The sequence below is a fragment of the Botryllus schlosseri genome, chromosome 10 (assembly GCF_051294905.1).
Source record: "Botryllus schlosseri isolate E-star chromosome 10, Bs_hap1, whole genome shotgun sequence".
NCBI lineage: Eukaryota > Metazoa > Chordata > Ascidiacea > Stolidobranchia > Styelidae > Botryllus > Botryllus schlosseri.
The window spans coordinates 19904501-19924065 of record NC_137245.1 but is presented as its reverse complement, the minus strand read 5'-3'; the positions used below and the strand labels follow the sequence as shown (position 1 = coordinate 19924065).

The 19565-nt window shown below is 40.9% G+C and overlaps 2 protein-coding genes across 2 annotated transcripts; one reads left to right on the top strand and one right to left on the bottom strand.

The window, feature by feature from the left end:
- The first annotated feature begins 6127 nt into the window (after positions 1-6127).
- On the top strand, positions 6128-7421 carry LOC145448155 (glutaminyl-peptide cyclotransferase-like). Its single transcript, XM_080326483.1, has one exon. It carries the CDS (start codon positions 6209-6211, stop codon positions 7256-7258), a length of 1050 nt encoding a protein of 349 aa, XP_080182609.1. The 5' UTR covers positions 6128-6208; the 3' UTR covers positions 7259-7421.
- On the bottom strand, positions 7422-16808 carry LOC145448154 (uncharacterized). The gene is made up of 3 exons (XM_080326482.1): positions 13195-16808; positions 12997-13135; positions 7422-8770 (listed from the first exon to the last, which is right to left on the bottom strand). Exons 1-3 carry the CDS (start codon positions 14485-14487, stop codon positions 8385-8387), a joined length of 1818 nt encoding a protein of 605 aa, XP_080182608.1. The 5' UTR covers positions 14488-16808; the 3' UTR covers positions 7422-8384.
- Between the last annotated feature and the right edge of the window lie 2757 nt (positions 16809-19565).

Sequence of the window (19565 nt, the reverse complement as noted above, 5' to 3'; positions counted from 1 at the left end):
ATTACACACAGTTACACGAACACTTACAATATGGTCAAGCCATATTCACCTTCCTGGTCACGTCGGTGGTAATATCGAAATTTAAGATGACAATTATGGCATTTGAGCAGCTGGTTGCATACAGCCCTCAATGTTACGTAATCTTTGCCCTGGCAGGTTGAGCTCATTCTCAGTCAACTTGGGTCATATACATCAAACCAACGGAACTCACCGATTTGCGGTACCACAGTACGGCATTCAATTCAGCGTCTTTCCGTCGCATGTGCGAACTCAGAAAAATATTCTTATGACGCACCATCAATACATATTATTATGCTTTATTTTGTCAATCCAGTGATGACGCAAGATGGATGTTCATTGTTCATTGTTCATGGATAACATTGAAGTTGAGGCGTGAATATCAACCAATTGTTGCGTAATGCAGAGTTGCCTCCCGTGCATCATAGACACGATTAGTGATTTCATCACGTGAAAATATATCTTGAATGCAAGTACAACTTTCGATCCCACTACTTCGTGCGCAATTGCACATGCATTAAATTAACCATATATTGTAATTGTATATGTCGATGGCTAAAAAAAAGAAAACAGTGAAACACATGCTTTAGACCAGGGGCGGGCAACTTCTCCAGTCGGCGGGCCGGATATAGGAAAATTAAGTACTTGGCGGGCCGGATTGCTGAATCGACACATTATTCGCCCATTTATCCACATACACAAGGAATAAATCGTATTTAATGAATGTATTTTAACGACAGTAATGCCACTTCAAAGTCAGTTCTCGCCGATAATGACGAGGATATAATGTCGATTTGAGAACAGCATTGTCATACAGGCGCCGCCATGTCTGCTTCTCTCTGATCATAGTGTCCTATATAGTGAGGACACAAGCAAATCTCACGGCTCAGTGAAATTGGTCTACGTCACACTTTCCATTTGGTCAAAGGCAATTTGACGGTAGTTTTTGACCGACTTGCCGAGCATTAAATTTGATAAAACGGGTATCAATCGAAAGCTACCGCGATGCTGGTTGCGAAAATATAAATTCTATTCTGCTCGAGGATCTGGAATCCCCAAAATCAGCCTTGAATGTTGCATTGTAACGGACTTTGGTATTGTGACGCAGCCATGCCGTCTGAGCAGCTCAGGAGCAAGCGCGCACGAGAGTAAGAGTGTGAATGCTCAATCGGTTGCGCAACGATGACCAATACGCTTGCGGTTTACTCTGCTCCTCACCTGCTCCCAGACGGCATAGTTGCGTCACAATACCAAACTCCGTTACGATGCAACATTGGAAGCTGATTTTGGGGGGTTCCAGGACCACGAGCAGAATAGAATTTATATTTTCGCAATTAATACCGCGATAGCTTTCGATTGATACCCGTTTTATCAATTTTAATGTTTGGCAAGCCGGTAAAAAATTACCGCCAAATTGCCTTTGACCAAAGGGAAAGTGTGACGTAGACCTATTTCACTGAGCCGTGAGATTTGCTTGTGTACACACCTTATAGGACACTATGGTGTGCTCAATCAACTCACGGTGCAATCCCTAATTAATATTTCAAGGTGTTCGATAAGCCCGGTACCCCAAATTTACCAATATATCAATTCATCAGGGCTGAGTAGGTGATGAGATAGCGTCGTTGTTCAACTGTGTTCAACCGCGGCATCTACGAAATTTGAAAAGTGGCCCACGACCCGTTTTGAGTTGGCGTAAGCGGTGTCTTACAAAAGCCTACAAGTGTGCCGTGCTACAAGTCGGCGGTTACGGAATCAAAAATTAGAAATATCGGTCTGGTGTAAATGACCATTGTAGTCTACCAACACCATGATTACCACAAACGATATTAGGGTTGAGTACATCATAAATGCCGATAATGCAAGTCTTCTCGCTTCGACGAACTTACGTGCAAGCTCCACTCGCACGCTGCGCAATGCGCATACAAATAACATACAGTCACTAAAATTTGACGTAGTAAGCAAGTAGCGGGATATCTCGGCAGACTGTAGCCGCGGGCCACATTATCATATAAGACGGAAAACTGTCCGCGGGCCGGACAAAATCCCTTCGCGGGCCGGATCCGGCCCGCGGGCCGTAGGTTGCCCACCCCTGCTTTAGACAATGGTCCTGTTTTCACATTTCACATCCCCGTTCTGAATGTATTATCCTTCTTGTACACAACCCTACCGAGAAATGAGTCGAAGTTATGTATATAAAAGCAGATCCTTCCAAAATCATGCAGAAATGATCTATTTTATCAATCGCTCTTTCGATATTAATATGGTAATTTGTTGGGTATCATATGTTGAACGAACATGAATGAAATCAACGCTCGGTATGCCCTGAGGCTATATTTATGTCGGCTTCGGTATTTTTGGTGAGACGCTATACCAATACTCTGATCGAAATGACAGTACCAATCAGATATCACTGGGGATTATTTTTCATGACACAGGTCGTACAGGAGCGATGGAATATTTCTTCTTTTTCTATTCAATACCGCTGATAACAAGGGCGGTAATCGAAAATCGCCTATTTGTATTTCACGCTTAGTGGAGTTTCGGTACCTAATCTAGGAAATCTCTCATCTCAGATGATGGGATGATTTTAATTTCTATAGATTCAACCTCGGTATGTATCGATTTTTGTACGGTGCATCCAGGCTTTGCGTGCGTCAGTCTCATTCATAATTTATAATTATGACTTATAACATGGCGGTCTAATTGCGGGAATGAATCACTGGGTTTCAGCACGTACTAAAACAAGTGTATGCCTCGTTCAGGTGACCAGGATGTTGGAAGTGTCTTGGCCATTCATTTTCAACGAGGAATTCCTTCGAAAAAAGACAATAGAATGTACTTCTGCCAGGCAAATCGGTCTCGATAGTCTATGATAATTTCCGGCATTGGGAATTGAAGCATTATAACGAACCGTTCGGATTGCCAAATACTCGAAAACGTGCGAATTCCTCAGACGTTGCAATGCACGGTTGATTTGCTGAAGATTCACGGGTGTGCGCTCAGGCTGTTCAGGGCGGTATTCCAAACGCGATACCGGCATTTCGGTTTCCAACCGCAATCAATCAACTCTGGATAGAGTTTCGTAGTTTCTTCGACACCGTGTCTAGTGTGACTGTCGGTTATACCTCGTAGAACCGACCAAGCTCAAGATTTAACGCGAGTTTTGTTATGTAAATGTAAATGTTAAAAGTTACTTAGCAACTTTTTGCGTCGCGAAAACTCTACTGCGACTTTACGGCGTTAGATAAATATAGGTCAGTGACGAATTAAACAGTGGCAGGTGTCTTCATTTTTAGTCTGTGTTTTGGGCTGTCTAAATGATAATTTCTAAAAATAGGGGCACTCAAAGATCAGTAGATACAGCGGGAAAGACCTCAAAGAAACAGGTCATTAAATCCGTTGCAGACAGACAGATCGCATGTTAGCAATCAGCTTGTGAAATCAAAGGAATCGTTTGGACTATTTCATTGGTTCTCGTGGCAAAACAAATATGCTCTCGGGCAATGCTATAGTTATCGGAAGAACAATTAACCTCGGCTCCAGAATCATTGCTCAAAGTGCTCACTGCTCATACAGTGCTTTGAACGCACGCCGCTACGTAACAATGCATCATTAGGTTGGTATTGTCGTCGAGTTCAGTTGCTGGCATGTTGGCAGACAAGGAATTGAGATTAAGATAGATCGTGTAATTCCTACCACAAAACTTTTTCGTGCCATTGTAGAATTATCATACTGTCTGTTCGTACCTTTATCATACGATACAATTGGGTTAACTTGGCGCGTTGGTCACGGTGGTCGGCATAAAATTACGAATGTTTTTTTTTACGTTCCCTGTGCACCAAACTAACGCCTAGACCTAATTGTGTTTTATAGTGTAGTAATATGAAGTATCTTAGCTAAATATGATTATATCTATATGCTGGCGTAGCCAAGAAGTTTAAGGCGCCCATGCCCCAACCAAATTGTGACTCCATCCATTTTCACTACGCCGCAATGGATATTCGTGACGTTAAAAACATTGTTAAAAAACAATGCCCCTCTACCTACAAAAGGAAGGTAATTGCATCCTGGCTAGACGTCTATGCATCGATGGTATTCAGAAAATAGTAGACCGCGTCAGGTAAATAATGTTGATTCTTCGACACAGGCTACAACGTCGTTCTAGACCAGGAGCATGTGGTGAATTTTTTCCTCATTTATCAGATTCTATATCACGGTTACAGTTCATCACAGTAAGGAAAATTAAATAGATGCAATTTATTTATTATTGTGCGAAAATATCGAGACGAACACACGGTGATAAGCCAAGGTATAGCTTCAACTCTACGCGAGTCTCTACAATTTAGATCCGAACTAACATCCTTTCGATATAGGACATTGATGATCACAAAAATTGCGCATTTCACTCACAATATCAATCGAACCGAGCCGCACTTGGGCGAAAAATATAGTACGATAGTTTTCGTCAAAATCCAACCTTACCATGCCGATTCCTTGTTGGCTATCTGGCACGCTGACTGGCTTCAATTCTCGAGTAATATATCTTATCCGGGACAAGTTACCTCTATGCAAATTAGGCAAAGCAACGTTAGATGTGTTGTTATGTACTATCCATTACAGTGGAAGCACGCCATACACTCCTAGTCAGACTTGGACAACTAGAAATTTTTTAGCTTTTTTGAATTAGATTAGAATTAGAACTAGAGCTCCACAGATTTTTCCAAATTAGATTAGAATTAGAATTAGAGATACACAGTTTTTCCAAATTAGATTAGAATTAGAATTAGAATTAGAGCATCACAGCTTTTCTAAATTAGATTAGAATTAGAATTAGAGTTACAAAGCATTTTCCAAATTAGATTAGAATTAGAATTAGAGCTACTGACTTTCGCAAAAACTTGGAAATTGAATGAAATTGTGAATGGGAAATGAATACAGCAAAATCCGTTCACATCAAATCACAGTGCGTGGTACAAAATGCCGTCAGGCGATAAGCGCCACATATTTTTGTTTAATAAACAACAACAACAAAAACAACAGTGCATTCCCATACCCATGAGAATGGGTAACTTCAGTACACCAAGCTTGACTCGCTTTCTACTTTACCAGGGGTCACCGCAATCGCGGTCGTCGATCTGATTTGAGATTTTGGAAATACGCGAAATAAAGCATTTTGAATTGCTAAAATTGATTTCAGTTTCAAATTATTATTATTGTTGTTTTTTCAAAATAAGCAATTCGCCCGTGCCCAACAACACTATTTGACACTATCTGAAACGGCTTCGGCGATGGCAACAGCATTCCATGGAGAGACAAGTGATACCAATAAGCAAATTGCCTTCACATGCAATGGCCCAGACATCGCCAAGACTGAGACGCTTAGAAAACGATGTATAGGACGTCCCCACAAGATCAATCTTTAGGATGAGATAGTCTTTCAGATATAGTGAGATGTCTGGCTAGCCCCAATATCGATTCACTAGTCGTTCAAAAGCGTTGTGGATGTCGGGTATCGTACGCAGCTCACAATCGTTCAAAATAAAATGAAGTTCATGATCATGATATTTCTTGTTGTATTTGTACTACTTTAATAAAATATTACCTTCTTTTGTGGTAATCATGGACATTGCCCAGTGCCCACGTTAGTAAGAACGGTGTTGTACTAACGTAAAGTTTTAAAAACTAGAATGCTGTTCGCAGACTACAAGCTACTCTAGCAGGCTATTAGTCGCCATAATAACTACTATGACTGCTCGGTGTATGTAAGGCGATGGCGGCTTTGCACTGGACTCCCCTGCGCGAGAGTATTCTTGCAAGTCACTGCAATATGACTCTGACAAAGAGGAATTTTCAGGAAAACAATCAATTAGATTAGAATTAAAATTAGAGCATAAGGACAATTCACAAATTAGATTAGAATTAGAATTAGAGCATAAGAACATTTCACAAATTAGATTAGAATTAGAATTAGCGCTTGGAAACATTTCACAAATTGGATTAGAATTAGATTACTGGCATTTCGCTCTAATTCAGTGAAATTTGACAACTAGAATTATCTAGTTGTCCAAGTCTGCTCCTAGTCTCCTACTATAATACATGGAGTGTGAATGTTAGCAATATCTTTCAATTACAGATTTGGAATATTTGGCTTTCAATTCAACAAATTTATGAAACGAATTGGATCAAAATGAAAACTCGCCGTGGATTTTATCTTGTCATATTCTTTATCATATTTGATATCAATAAGACGACGTCTCAGGCCACTCATTCGCACTGGGCAAATGCGAAGAGGCATTGGAGTTTCAAACAACTCTGCGGCGCGGAGGTGACCAAAATTTCCAATTCAGTCAGTATAGAACGACTGAAGAGATATATACTACCGGTAATGCTACCTGCTCGAACACCAGGATCGCGCGGCAGCCTGCTCGTTCAACAGGTGATCTCAAATATCACCAGGGATATACTAGGATGGACTGTTGAGTACGATACTTTCCAAGACAAACCACCAGCACCGTATCCAATGATTCAGTTTACAAACATAATCGCAACTCATAATCCTAACGCTAAGCGGCGGCTCGTACTGGCGTGCCACTTTGACACGAAGGTCAGTCCAGTGGGATTCGTAGGCGCCACAGATTCAGCAGTGCCGTGTTCTATGATGATTGAGATAGCTGTCGCCTTGAGGAATCATTTACGAACGCGTACCGATCTGACTTTGGAATTGGTATTCTTCGACGGGGAAGAGGCTTTCGTACAATGGTCAAGAACAGACTCGCTATATGGATCTAGGCATCTAGCCGAAAAATGGCAGAAGGAAGCTTGGCCGCCGTTATCTTTTTCATACCACAACAGATTAGATTCGATCGACCTGCTGCTTCTCCTAGATCTCATTGGCGCCGCGAATCCGCGTTTTCACAACAGCATAGCTGTGCCCTCGACACATTTCCACCAACTTATTCGCATCGAAAAGAAGCTGTACGGGCAAAACACTTATTTTCAATCAAGGCGGATGACGGATTACATAGAAGACGACCACTTGCCATTCTACAGGAAAGGAGTACCTATTCTCCACGCTATCGCGAGACCGTTTCCTACTCAGTGGCACACTCTAGCGGATAACTTTCAGAATCTCGAATTCGGAAGCATCGAGAAACTAACCCGTATTTTCGCAGTTTTCGTGGCTGAATATTTGCACTTAGACGTAGGTGTGTCAGCGTCGGAATGTAGTAGTGGGTAAACCACTTTTCCGCATAACATCATGGGCTATACCGTTGCTCAGTGACCTAGACTGATTGCATTTGGACACTCGTTCAAATTTTGTACTATTCATGACAAGCAGTAGTCTCATTCAAATGCAAAATAAACAAAATTGCAAAATAAACCGAAGAGATGTTTAGAAATACAGTAGTGTATCATTGTATTTGCTCGGTAAACACAGCTCACGAGTAAAATTGGAAAGGAGATAAAAAGTATGGAAAGTGAACTTACGCGGTGTCGACAATGACCTGTGCAATTGTATAACCGTTGTACTACTGTTACAGTACACACAGAGGTGGCTAGAGTAGTCATTATTGGTACTCATGTAGCATTAGAAGTAGAACTATAAATTTCTACCCAATTAAATTTCAATTACTTTAAAAATTTCAGGGTGCATGTTCTTGACGGACGGAAAATGACCAGTGGAACTACAAATAGATGCAATGATCTTAAATATATTCAATTATCGTCATACATGGGCTATTTCGCTAAGTCGTAACGTTAATTTATCTCATAAGCGCAGTGGAAACATATCCCAAACTGCTTTCTCACTTTACAATATCCATAATCTAAAATGTAAGTTATTTTGCTCAAAAACTGTTCAGTAACTGAAGAAGTAGTCAAATAATTCAACCACTCGAGTAAGTAACTGCGCAAGTAGTCAAAACCAACTTGAGTACTCCGAAAACGCAGAAGTTCGACGTTACTGACCACCTCTGAGTACACAGGACGATATTCAGAACTGCATAGTCTCGCAACCTGCAACGTCATGATTGTTCGTCTAATTTTGGTTAGCAACGTTGCAGTACCCCGCCACAGCGAAATGCACAGCGACAATCAAACTCTCGCGCTAAAAGGAGACATATTGAAACATTCGATAGCACTACGTTCTCATCCAACGTACGCGCACGAGCATAGGGAGCATCGCCGCGGTAGAGAGTAGAGTCTGTCGGAAGCTGGAGAGCTGGAAGAATAGCAAAGTTCAAGACAAATCACATGTGTCCCACTCTCCGTTCAAATAGCTGGTCACGTGGTTGCAGCTTCAAGTACGATATCGTACCGCAACATACCATACAGCTTCAGGTAAACATTCCCCGCCGCACCAATCAAAACACCGGCGGTGATTCTGCCTCGTCGAGGTCTATATAGATATCGGAATCCGACAGCTTGCATTTGACACCGTTTTGCTCATCGAACTCAATTTGCAGCACTCCGTCTCGCAAATGCCTCCCGTTCAAGTTAGTCACGGAATGCTGGGATGCGATCCGCCTCCTGGCCCCGCCCGCGCTCGCAGTCGACAGCCTCTTCCTTTGCTGTTCCCTTCTCTTGGCTTTCTGCACCACCGCGTACACAGCGTGTTTGTCCAAGGGAAAGACAGTCTCTACGAGGTCGGCCCGCGGCTCTTTTGGGGAAGATTGTGCGATAGGCTTGGCGCGAGCTTGTGACGCGTACGCTTCGACGTCAGAGAGAGGCACCTCGTCGTAGATGTGTTCTGACAAAATAGTACAACATAGAATAAGATCATGAGGTGTTCAATGCCGTTACCTTTGCTACTGGCGTAGAAGCACAGCTAACGCCGTACATTTGTGCCAAATTACAAGTAGAAGTAGCAATTTCCAATTTTCCATGATCTCAGATAGAGGTATGCTGTGGTTTAATTATGGGTCTTCAAACGTAACCGAATATGACAGTTAATCCTTGGCAACTTCTATTCAGCGCAAGGGTAAACTTTGGAAATTAGAAAATTCATCAAAAATACGGCCCGTCGTTGTCGGCCTACGCTACTGTGGGACATTGACAAATACCATACATTGGACATTGACGAATCATGGATATCAGGCAAATAATGATCAACGCTCAGTGTCTAGCGGCTGCAGCGTATGAGCAAGCCCGTATAGCCGGATTACTCAGAATTAAACGCCAGATATTAGCTGTGACGTGACTTCTTTACCAGTTCTCACTATCGATGCAGGGTAGCAACGTGCCTGATACACGCTTCCTCGTAGCTAAAACGCATGGAAACTTACATAAGGGTTATGTAACCAACGAAGAAATGAATAATATATAGCTAATTCAATTGTGTTTGCCTTGTAGCCTGTCTTATGCAAGCAAGAAACCATGTTACATTTGTCAGATGTGTCAGATATGGGATGATTAGATTATACTTCAACTTCAACCATGTAATCGATTGCGATTGAGATTACTTCTGAATCACGCGATTGCGATTACTATTACAACACAATCCTGAAGCAGTCGATTACGATTACGAATGGATGGAAAAGTAATCACGATTACTCACTATTACATGTGTTTTGCTTTTAAGACAAAATAACGGTTGCGATAAGAAGGCGTCATGAGAGAACAAGTTTGTGGCGTTATTTGGTTGTTACGTATATTCATTGCGTAACTTTATAAGTGAAGAGTTCCCTACGATTTTTGTTATATCCACAAGACTACGACCCAAGCTAACATGGTGTATCAGCGGATGGCTATGGCGGCAGATTCAAATGTTGAGTATAACATTGCGAAATAACGATTGGTGCCCCTTTCAGGTGCGCAATCTGCACAGTGCACATGCTCCTTGCGAAGCAGCAACGTTCAAACAGCGTTTAACTAAGCATAACCAAACATCGATGATTACGTTACTATTTTAAACTATACTGGCAGAGTGGTGTGCGGGTATGCGGGTAGTGCTGTGTATTGGTATCCTGACATACGGCATGGCGTAGATTCTTTCAATCGGTCCTTACTACGACATCGAATATCTATTTATGTATATACTTGTGGCTAATACGCTACACCAGTGCTTTTCAACCTGTGTGACGGTTCGCACTGGTGCGAACGAAAGAAATTGCAGTGCGAATGACGAAGGTGGTGCGAATAGTGCGAATGAAAATCCGGGTCAAGTGCGAATGACGAAGGTGGTGCGAATGGTGCGAATGAAAATCCGGATCAAGTGCGAATGAAAATCGTGATTAATTGTTAACTTTTCTGATGAGGAATAATTCAAATAAACTTATTAGGAAATTTAGAATCAGTGTAACTTTTGTAGTTGCGACGCAATTGTAAAAATTTGATACGACGCACCACTAATCGTAGCTCTTACAAGCCGTAGTGAATTGTTATTCCCACACTATAATTATTACGTCACGAAAAGTCTGGTTTGTACGCTGGTGTAGTGGCAGTGTAGAGATCTCTACAATCTCTATAGTGGCAGAGATATAGTATATCAGTCCGTCTGACCCTGCGACAGGCCCCAAAACGATGTCAAATTGACTTTCTGCTTAACTTGGTTAAGCAAGCATCATATTTTCGTAATAACTGGTCGATTAGCGCGAGGTACGAGGATAGTAGTAAATACCATCATTACAGCTACTCACATTTGCAAGTTTACTGTAACGTAAAGTTTTACCCCTTCATGGTTATTAAAGTAGGGACCGTAAAGGGTATAATTCTGGGTCGGCACGGTGCCATAGCAGTCTGTTAATGTGTGTGCAATATTTATTGAATTTATTGCAAAAAATCCTGCGATCGTTTTTGCATATCCAAGGTCACTGAGTTGGGTACTGTAGCCAATAACTGAGACGCGCAGCAAATATGGTATATGGCATGGAATTCATGATCAAATTTGTCCGACTGTTTTTTTCTGAAAATCATGGTTGAAAACCGTTGGGATGAGCTAGTGTAGGGGTGTGCAGCCAGCGAGTTTAGGCCTATGAGACTCATTAATTTCGAGGCCAACCCCTTCTGCGTCGGGGCACATGAAGACGTAAAGTTGTGGCGAACAAACCGCTGATAAAATGCGGGGCCAAAAACATGAGCGGCGCAAAACCTCGGTCTAAAAATGACCGATGCTTGATGGCCAAACCTTTCGAGATGGATTGGATATACTCCGTTGTCGGCACAGAATAGTCGCGTTCTTGCAATCTGAGTATACAGTGTAGTACAACTGTGATACGTAGATGAATTTAATTTGCCCTAATTTGAAATTGCGTACGTCAGACACGTGTTGTAGAGCTGTGTAGGTTAGAATTGTGATGTGCGAGTTCTGTATGTCATATATACACGTAACATCGTAGCATACAACTGTAATATTAAATATAAATTGCTCTTCATGGGTGAGGCTCGGGTCGCGAGATGCCACAAAAACTCAGATCTTGGTGGAAGTCTAAAAGCTGTTTACCGTTAATAAACTGTTATGGATTCTCAAGTTAGATTAATGTGAAGAGTAGAACACGCAGTACCATGAGTTATTTGCTCTTCCCATAAACATGCGAGACAGAAGTTGGAGCAACGTATCATCGGGTATCGAGCTCTAATGTGCCAACTCTCCTTGGTCGTTTTGCACCTTATGTTCCAAAGACATAGGACAAAAGCCTCACCACAAACATATGGGTTTTTCATCGTCAAACGGGACCTCTGTGTCAGCTCTCAAAAACGATTTCTGCCAGCAAGCATTTTTCACTCGCGAAAAATACGCTGTATTTAGGATAGGAGTGCAGAACAGATTTTAAGACCGGGCCATCCAAGCACTAGTAGAAGTTCTTGTACAAATTCCGAACAACATTGTTTGTCGATAAGGATTGTATTGAAATAATTGGAAGTAAAACGAGCGAGAAATTTGCCTTTTTAACGAGACATTTGATAGCTTAAGCTACATAGTTATCCAATTTGTTGCACATCTGAACAAATGTTGAGTAGAGTCTATTTGTATAACATTTTTCGATTAGTTCGTGCGAATAAAATTTATTTCACAAAAAAAGTGCGAATGGAGCTCAAAAAGGTTGAAAAGCACTGCGCTACACTATGACGAGCGAAAATAATACTTTGAAAATCGAAAATCTGAAAATCGGATGTTTCTGCTATCAATAACCTGATATAATTTCGCATTATCAACACATAATATCACCTTGTTCACGAGTTCAGTTTGTGTTGTAGTCGTTCCTCGTACAAGTAAAAAGTAATCGCTCATATATAAACAAATCTATCAGATATGTGACATATTCGATTATGATGACGAATACGTCCGATTTTTTCAAAATGTAATCGATTGCGATCATACGATTACTCGAAATGCTGTAATCGTAGTAATAAGACACGCATCCTGCTAAGTATAGTCGATAGTGATCCCTATGCAATTCTTATTTGCAATACATATTTATAGTAACTTCATTTATGGAATCGATAGTCTATACTTCCTGAGATATCGTCTTTACATTTCATCCACCATTCGTTCCTATAGGAATGCGTATACGCTTTGCACATTGCTCGGTAGGACAAAAGAATTTCTTAATTTCTTCGTACTTCCACTGTTTGTTTAGTGTGGCAAGCTTTAAAACTGTATTCGCATGAAATTATTTCTCAAACCAATGATTTAATTTCTATTCAATGTCAATGTTTGCATATATGAAAGTCTTGTTAGAATAGATCACCCAGTGTTCTTTAATTACGTATAGATTACAGATCTAGACTTGAATAGGGTCGAACAAGTTTCAAATTTGGTTTGAAGGTTTTAGACTATTTTAGTGACCCGAGAAATTTTTTTAATGAATATATCTGTCAGAGACAATGTAATCTTGAAATTAAATTTATTCAAACTGCAACATAGCATTTCGTTGATGAGTAAATATAGGTTTACGTTCAATGCATTGGAACTAATGTTAAGTAATGCAGGCACGCTATCGATTATAGCATGAATATGAAAGAATGTTTCTGTACCTTCGCCAACACTGTAAGACGAATTTCTGACAACGTCCGGCACGTGACTACCATCACCGTCACGACTGTCCTTCACGTATCTTGCGGTAAGATCGTCAACCGATTCGCCAACTTTCCAATACTCTGCATCAGACACAACCTACAATTTAGGAAAGTTGAGGACTTCAAGAGTCGGCTAGAGTTTTCTAAATTACATACCGATTCGGACGGGCTAATGCTTGCTCCATCCGGTAACGATGGTCGCTCCCGTATCCAAGTAGCGATGCGAAAGGATGAACTATCCACTACCGGATTTCTTCTACCCTTTGAGCGATAAGACGATGTGGAGCTAATAATAGAGTTTCCAGTGGTCGACTTATGATCCTTGCGTCGTACCAATATAATGATAATAATTGACAGAAGTAGTATGAACAACAGTCCAGCGCCTGCACCACCGGCTACGGCTAGTAAATCGAAGGTGTTCGCATTCGGCAAATCGTTCGATATACCGACGAGCGGCGGCAGAGTAACGTTGGGTTGGGAAGATGACGCCTCGGAGTGAGGCAATAAAATCTTAGGCAATGGCACCAGTTTAGTAACAAGTTCATCTGAGATGGATGTATTATATGATGCATAAATAAGAGTTTGCGATTGAGTTACGCTATCGGTGCTTGTAGACGTAGTCGTCTGTTGGATGACTGCACTCCTTGTACCAAAAGATCGAGTCGACAGAGTCAATGAGTTACTTGTAGTCTCCATAATTTCAGTGGAGGCTGAATACAATTCCGGTACGGTGCCGGCGGTAGTTACGAGCAGTGATTGAGTAGTGTCGTTCGGACATTCCCTGCCGTCAGCCGATCGACGCAGGCATCTCGACCGTGTTGCCGTTGATGCTGCCACACCTCCGTCACAATGCTTTTCGTCCACCACGCCCCCGCCTGACTTTTTACATATCCGTACAACTCGCTTTGCGAAACCGCTGTAGTGTTTAGCGACGCAAGGCACAAAACATTGTACTTTAAACTTCGTCCACTTGTACAGTTTGCAGGATTCGAAATTTACGGCGCAGTAAGATCTCTGTCCTTTTTGGAAGCATTCAGAATAAACTGCTTTGGTGTTGGGGCCGCCAGGGCCGTTTTCTTGGCAGTCGGTTTCGATACTGAAAGAGGAATTGACACATGAAGGTTTTGTGTTTTGTGGTGGTTTCGGGAGTACGTATTGAGATGTTGACATAATGCACGTTGGGATGGACCCACAACTTCGTTCCAGCTTCCTTAACTTGTAATAACACTTCAGCCCATTTTTTGCGTAGGTGGCAAACCTTGGGCTGGCTGCTTGTTGTCTTTTTGCCTTCCACCTTGTTGAATTCCCTGACATGGGACAAGTCATAAAATTCGATACGTTCGCCGTGACGCATCCTTCTGACAATCCAACGTGGAACGATTTCCATTCGGGTTGTGACGACGCGAATCCAACGAAACATATACATGTAAATTTGACGAAAATATCCATGATTCATGAGAGGTCCACTAACTCACTCCACCAGCCGGATGACGAAAGAATTTGGAAATATCACACATTCATAAATTTTGCGTATGGGAAATGAGTACCTGGTTGAGACGTGCATTTGTAGTTGAACTGATACGAAAAGCGGCAGTCAATCGTTAGTTATGCCTGAAACGTTCTAGCCTAGCATTATGCATTTTTCTTTCGTTGATAAGAACTAAGCCCATCCCATCTAACCTCACACCGCTTTCAAAATCCAGGCGGTGGGCTGATCCTCATGGATTTATTTACTAAAGAAATGTACTAATGAAAACAGATCATCGCTTTCCCGTGTGAGAGTCATTATTCCAATGTTACCGTACGCTTCATTTTAACCGTAAAAAGAGCTGTGGTGTATACCTGCAGTACACAGATTGAGTGTATAAGAAAACAGATTTCGTTTACAGCCGCCGTTAAGTAAGACAGAAACTGCGTGTGTTCTTTACTACGAGAATCTAAAGCCAGACCTGTAATGTTTTATGAGTCGGGAATACATCGATATAAAAAACAAAGGTTATACGCCTACTTCACCGGTTGGGCACCCTCCTATCTGTTCGTCACATTCCATAGCGTCTTATGTATCGCAATGTTAATTGTGTGCATCCGCGGAAGAAAATAATAGAACCACCGATTATTGTTATTAACACAGTTACACAGCTGTACCAAATAAAATCGGTCACTTCTCGGAAAGCACAATAAATCGAAGGTGCAAAATAACCTGATTATGAACAACGTATTATCTTAGTTGTATCGAATTGTAGGGGTTGTGAATTCCAAGATATATCTGTCAGCATCGGTGCATTGTGTTGGGAGTTGCGGCTGCATGTAACCATGTACTATTCATCAATTTGTTCTATCCACACAAAGCATTCGATTTATGTATAATCAACACAACGATCACGTTATCTGAATCAATATAGGCTTTCATGCCTCACACTGGACGCTGTAACCATCCCAATGCCAAAGTTCTAAGATAAAATCAGTACATACTTGATAGTTAAAACCTTTCTTTACATATGAATGCACAATCCATTCATAGAAAGTAGCATGGGAATTACCTTAATTATCATGATTAGGCCCAACGCTAAATAAAATCGATAACTGTCTAAAATTCGTTACAGCATGTTGACCGCTATCTGGCAAGCCGCATGAAGTCATCTCATGATGACGACGTAGCAATGCTTCGAAACTGAATCTTCGAATCTAATGCCACACTGCAATGTCGATTCTCCAATCTCCATATAGGCCTTTATCACAGTGAATTAATTTGTTACTGGGAAATCATAACGCTTCATGTCATCAGATTAGGATATTGAAACCCTTATTAGAAATTAGCGCCGATTAGATTTAAAGGCGGCAACCTAATCATATGTATATCTCCTATATTTTTTCTACATTCCAACTTTTGCCGCTGCAAAATACTTTCCAAGATGAGCACATAGCCTTCGTCGACTTGTGTTATGTTAGCAGTCACTATTTCACTAAGACGCAGATTCATTGGTTCGATCTCGTTCTAAGATATCCGCATGGTTATACTGATACACAACATATAAAACCTGTTCCTAGTCATGGAAATTCAATGAAACACAATCCCCTATATCTGACTAAAAGACTAATTTAAATTAAGACAATGATGAGCGCAACAGAATCGTACAGAGGCGGTTCTCTTCAAACTTCTTTGGATTTCTCTATACTGTTCATCATTGAAACGCGCGATATATGACTGAGCTACATCCTAAAACGTCAAATTCTACCTCATATTATTTCGGATTTTACGGGAGAGAAACTGTTCAGTTCAGTGCTCAGTCCTGTATTGTGCAATGTGCAGTTGTGCACGCATCATCACAACGAACGACATGAACAAGACTGCTTCGAACTCAGCTGATGCGGGATACAAAATAATCCAAGCCGTATAATCTTACAAGATATCCCAATCATAAGGAACCCTTGTGATTACAACCGAAACACATATACTGCCATTGCATTCCAGTACATATGACAACGATGGACAATTGTACAATGGACTGGACATGTATGCTTGAACTTTGCGTCGCGTTTGAGTCACTTTAGGACTCCTAACGTCATATGTCACGCAATGCGCAATAATATCGAACAGAAATTCGTGATACGATTCCACAGACCAAAGCTCGCGCATCCAATTCATATACCACCAATGTTGCGGATAGCAGTAGTGACAAACTAAAACAGCTTGTAACTAAGACACTGTGACAGCATACCATGTGTTCTGTGGATATAGAATAGATCGCTCGCTATCTTCAAGTCATCTTATTTCTTCGTTCAAAGCAAATCCGTTTCGTCGGTAATCAAGCTTTAACTGAATTTAAATGATCCGCTCTGATCACATTACATAACACAAAGAAGTATATCCTTCAGTTCCGGAAATATAATGAGCATATAGGTATTGTAGTCCTAGTTTATAACAGTTGACCCACTCTACTCTAAAAGCATTATTACTGTATTCCATCTTAATTACCAACTTTCATACGCAAATGTCAATATAAGAGGCGTAACTAGACTTGAGCCGGGCGATTTAGGATACAATGATATGCGAGTACCGAGCAATAGGAAACGATTTTCATATTTTTTCCGATTGAACTTGAAAATGAGCAGGGTGGAACATAGGTCAGACGATCGCCTAATTACCCTAATACATACAATAGGCTACATACTCACTAGGCAATATCTTACACTTCACGGTGCCCGTTTAGAATTGATACGCGCAATCCGGAAAGATTATCATACAATAGGATTTCTCCTAGCTCCATTAATCGCATTAAAACTGGCATTGAAAATGAAGATACTACAGTAAGAGCATTTTTAAAGAATCACTTATTCGTGAGATTTATAAAGTGGAAACGTATGTTATGAAAATGCCATAAACCATATCACCATAAAGTGCTGTAGTATCTTACAAGAGTTTCGGATAAATGCGAATCACAAGTTACATATGGTCTACGTAACGAACTCCCATCGAGAAGAGCATTCTGATTTTCTTGTAATGCCTGCAAATGATGCAATTCAGCCTTATTCATTTTACAGCAAAAATGCTTCTGAAAATACCAAATTTAATGTGGTGCTTTCGTCTTTGTAAAGGAAGTTCCCACGATTTACAGCATAATAGTTACTGAGAAGTAGCATACTTCATATCGCTGACCTCCGAGTACACACTACACACACCTCCAAATTCAATCGTATGTTTAAGATCGTTCTAGTATGCTTCCACGTTAATGTTACTTGTACAAATTATTCCACTATTATTGCCACAACTCGACTAATACAACAGACAAGAAGACATTGTCTGCCAGCCATATCGAGCGATGACCACATACGCATGCGATATGGATAGAAAAGCATGACTGCATCTTTCTTGGTGTTGTTCTCTATGACATCGATGTAACGTGGATTTTCTTTACGCAATTTACGAATTAAGGCAATCCAACAATATATCGTAATTGAAATACGAAATGCCTGTAGATACGGCGGAAACGGGCGGACGTCTTCTTTATCACCACAATAGAGAGAACTCACGTCTGGAGATATGATTCGACATACAGTTCTTTAAATCACGATGTTCCATTTATCGTTAGAACCAATACAACCGATGCCACAAACTTGACAATGTGTCGCGTTTCGTTTTTTTTGTCCAACAAATACCTAAATGACGTAGACTCGAGCTCTACTTGTCGGCAGATTCGATCGCGACCGGGTTCACAAGTTCGCAAACCAGACAACAGCACTGATTGATTTTACAAGGATCCATATATGCTATACTATCGACCGCCGTATACATTGCAACTTCATACGCTGCAAAATCCCCAAATGCTTTTACCATAATCGGATTTCAATCTCGCAACGCATAGCCGACAACGCATTAAATTTGGGGCACTAGAAATTGGATTCAATCGATTCGATTAGCACAAATTCCATTGGCCGGATGGATGCGATATGTCTAACACGTAAATGTCCAGCGGACATCGCCCGCTCTAATGACCAGAGAGCTCACGCAGTATTCACAAATATGTGAACTATAATTCTCATAGCGGTTCTCTCCTGGAGAAACGCCACCTAAAAAGGTGTAATCCAATTTTCTTGGGTGCGACTCCGAGCGTGTCTCAGGTTTCAACTCACATAACCGTTGGACTTGCCAGTACTCATTTCCCAATTCTTACAAGGCTCTATAATCATAGATTTTTAAAGTAATGTATCGCAATGGTGACAATATTCTCAGCGCACGATGTCCATAGAGCGGATTGATGATATTGGTACTGGTTATGACCAATGACCATGCTCTTATTCAGCTATGTATGACCGATTCTTTGTTTGTTTATTATAGTTGTGCTCACCGTAAATACTATTTTATTGAAATCAAAATTTTCGACGGCAATAACTCTGCTTCCACTGGTTGGAATTGAACCAAATTTGGTGAGGATCGTTTCTGTAGACAGCCTAACACTTTCATGGGATGAACAGAAAATTTTCAAATTTTTTAATATTTATTTTTATATAATTAATAGAAACTTTCTTCTCCTGTAGCAAAGCGGTTACAGGCTGGAATTGAACGAAATTTTGTGTGTAGGCTTAAATTAGGTAACCTAACAATTTTATCGAGTAGCCAGTACGAGTTGACAAAAAAAGTCATTTTTGAAGAGCCCTAATGTACAGCGCAAAAAGCTGACAGGGATCGATGTATACTTGTATAGCTTACGGAGCCGACTCAAAGGGATCACAGCGTCTGATTATAAATAACTAACCTACGTAGGTTAGTCGTCTATAATCTGATCCGACAAATTTTTTTATTACTGATCAAAAATAACTATGAGCGCTGAATATTTCTTGAGTTATGTGCCTCATGCGCCCACGTAAAGGTCTGAAAGGTGCAAAACGATTTTAGAATATTACTCAAGAATATTACCTACAATGCAACCGAAAATGGTACCGGTTCTTAGGCACAGAACGAAGCCGGAAAAGACCATACGGTTGACAATAGCAGCTAACCTAACTAGAGCCATCGCACCATCAAACAA

Excerpts from the sequence above, each read along its gene's own strand:
- LOC145448155 (XM_080326483.1), top strand. The coding sequence starts at position 6,209 with ATGAAAACTCGCCGTGGATTTTATCTTGTCATATTCTTTATCATATTT.
- LOC145448154 (XM_080326482.1), bottom strand. The coding sequence starts at position 14,487 with ATGGATATTTTCGTCAAATTTACATGTATATGTTTCGTTGGATTCGCG. Across the intron at positions 13,136-13,194 it reads GCATTAGCCCGTCCGAATCG|GTTGTGTCTGATGCAGAGTA; the intron begins GTATGTAATTTA and ends CCTAAATTGTAG. Across the intron at positions 8,771-12,996 it reads GTCTTACAGTGTTGGCGAAG|AACACATCTACGACGAGGTG; the intron begins GTACAGAAACAT and ends CTATTTTGTCAG.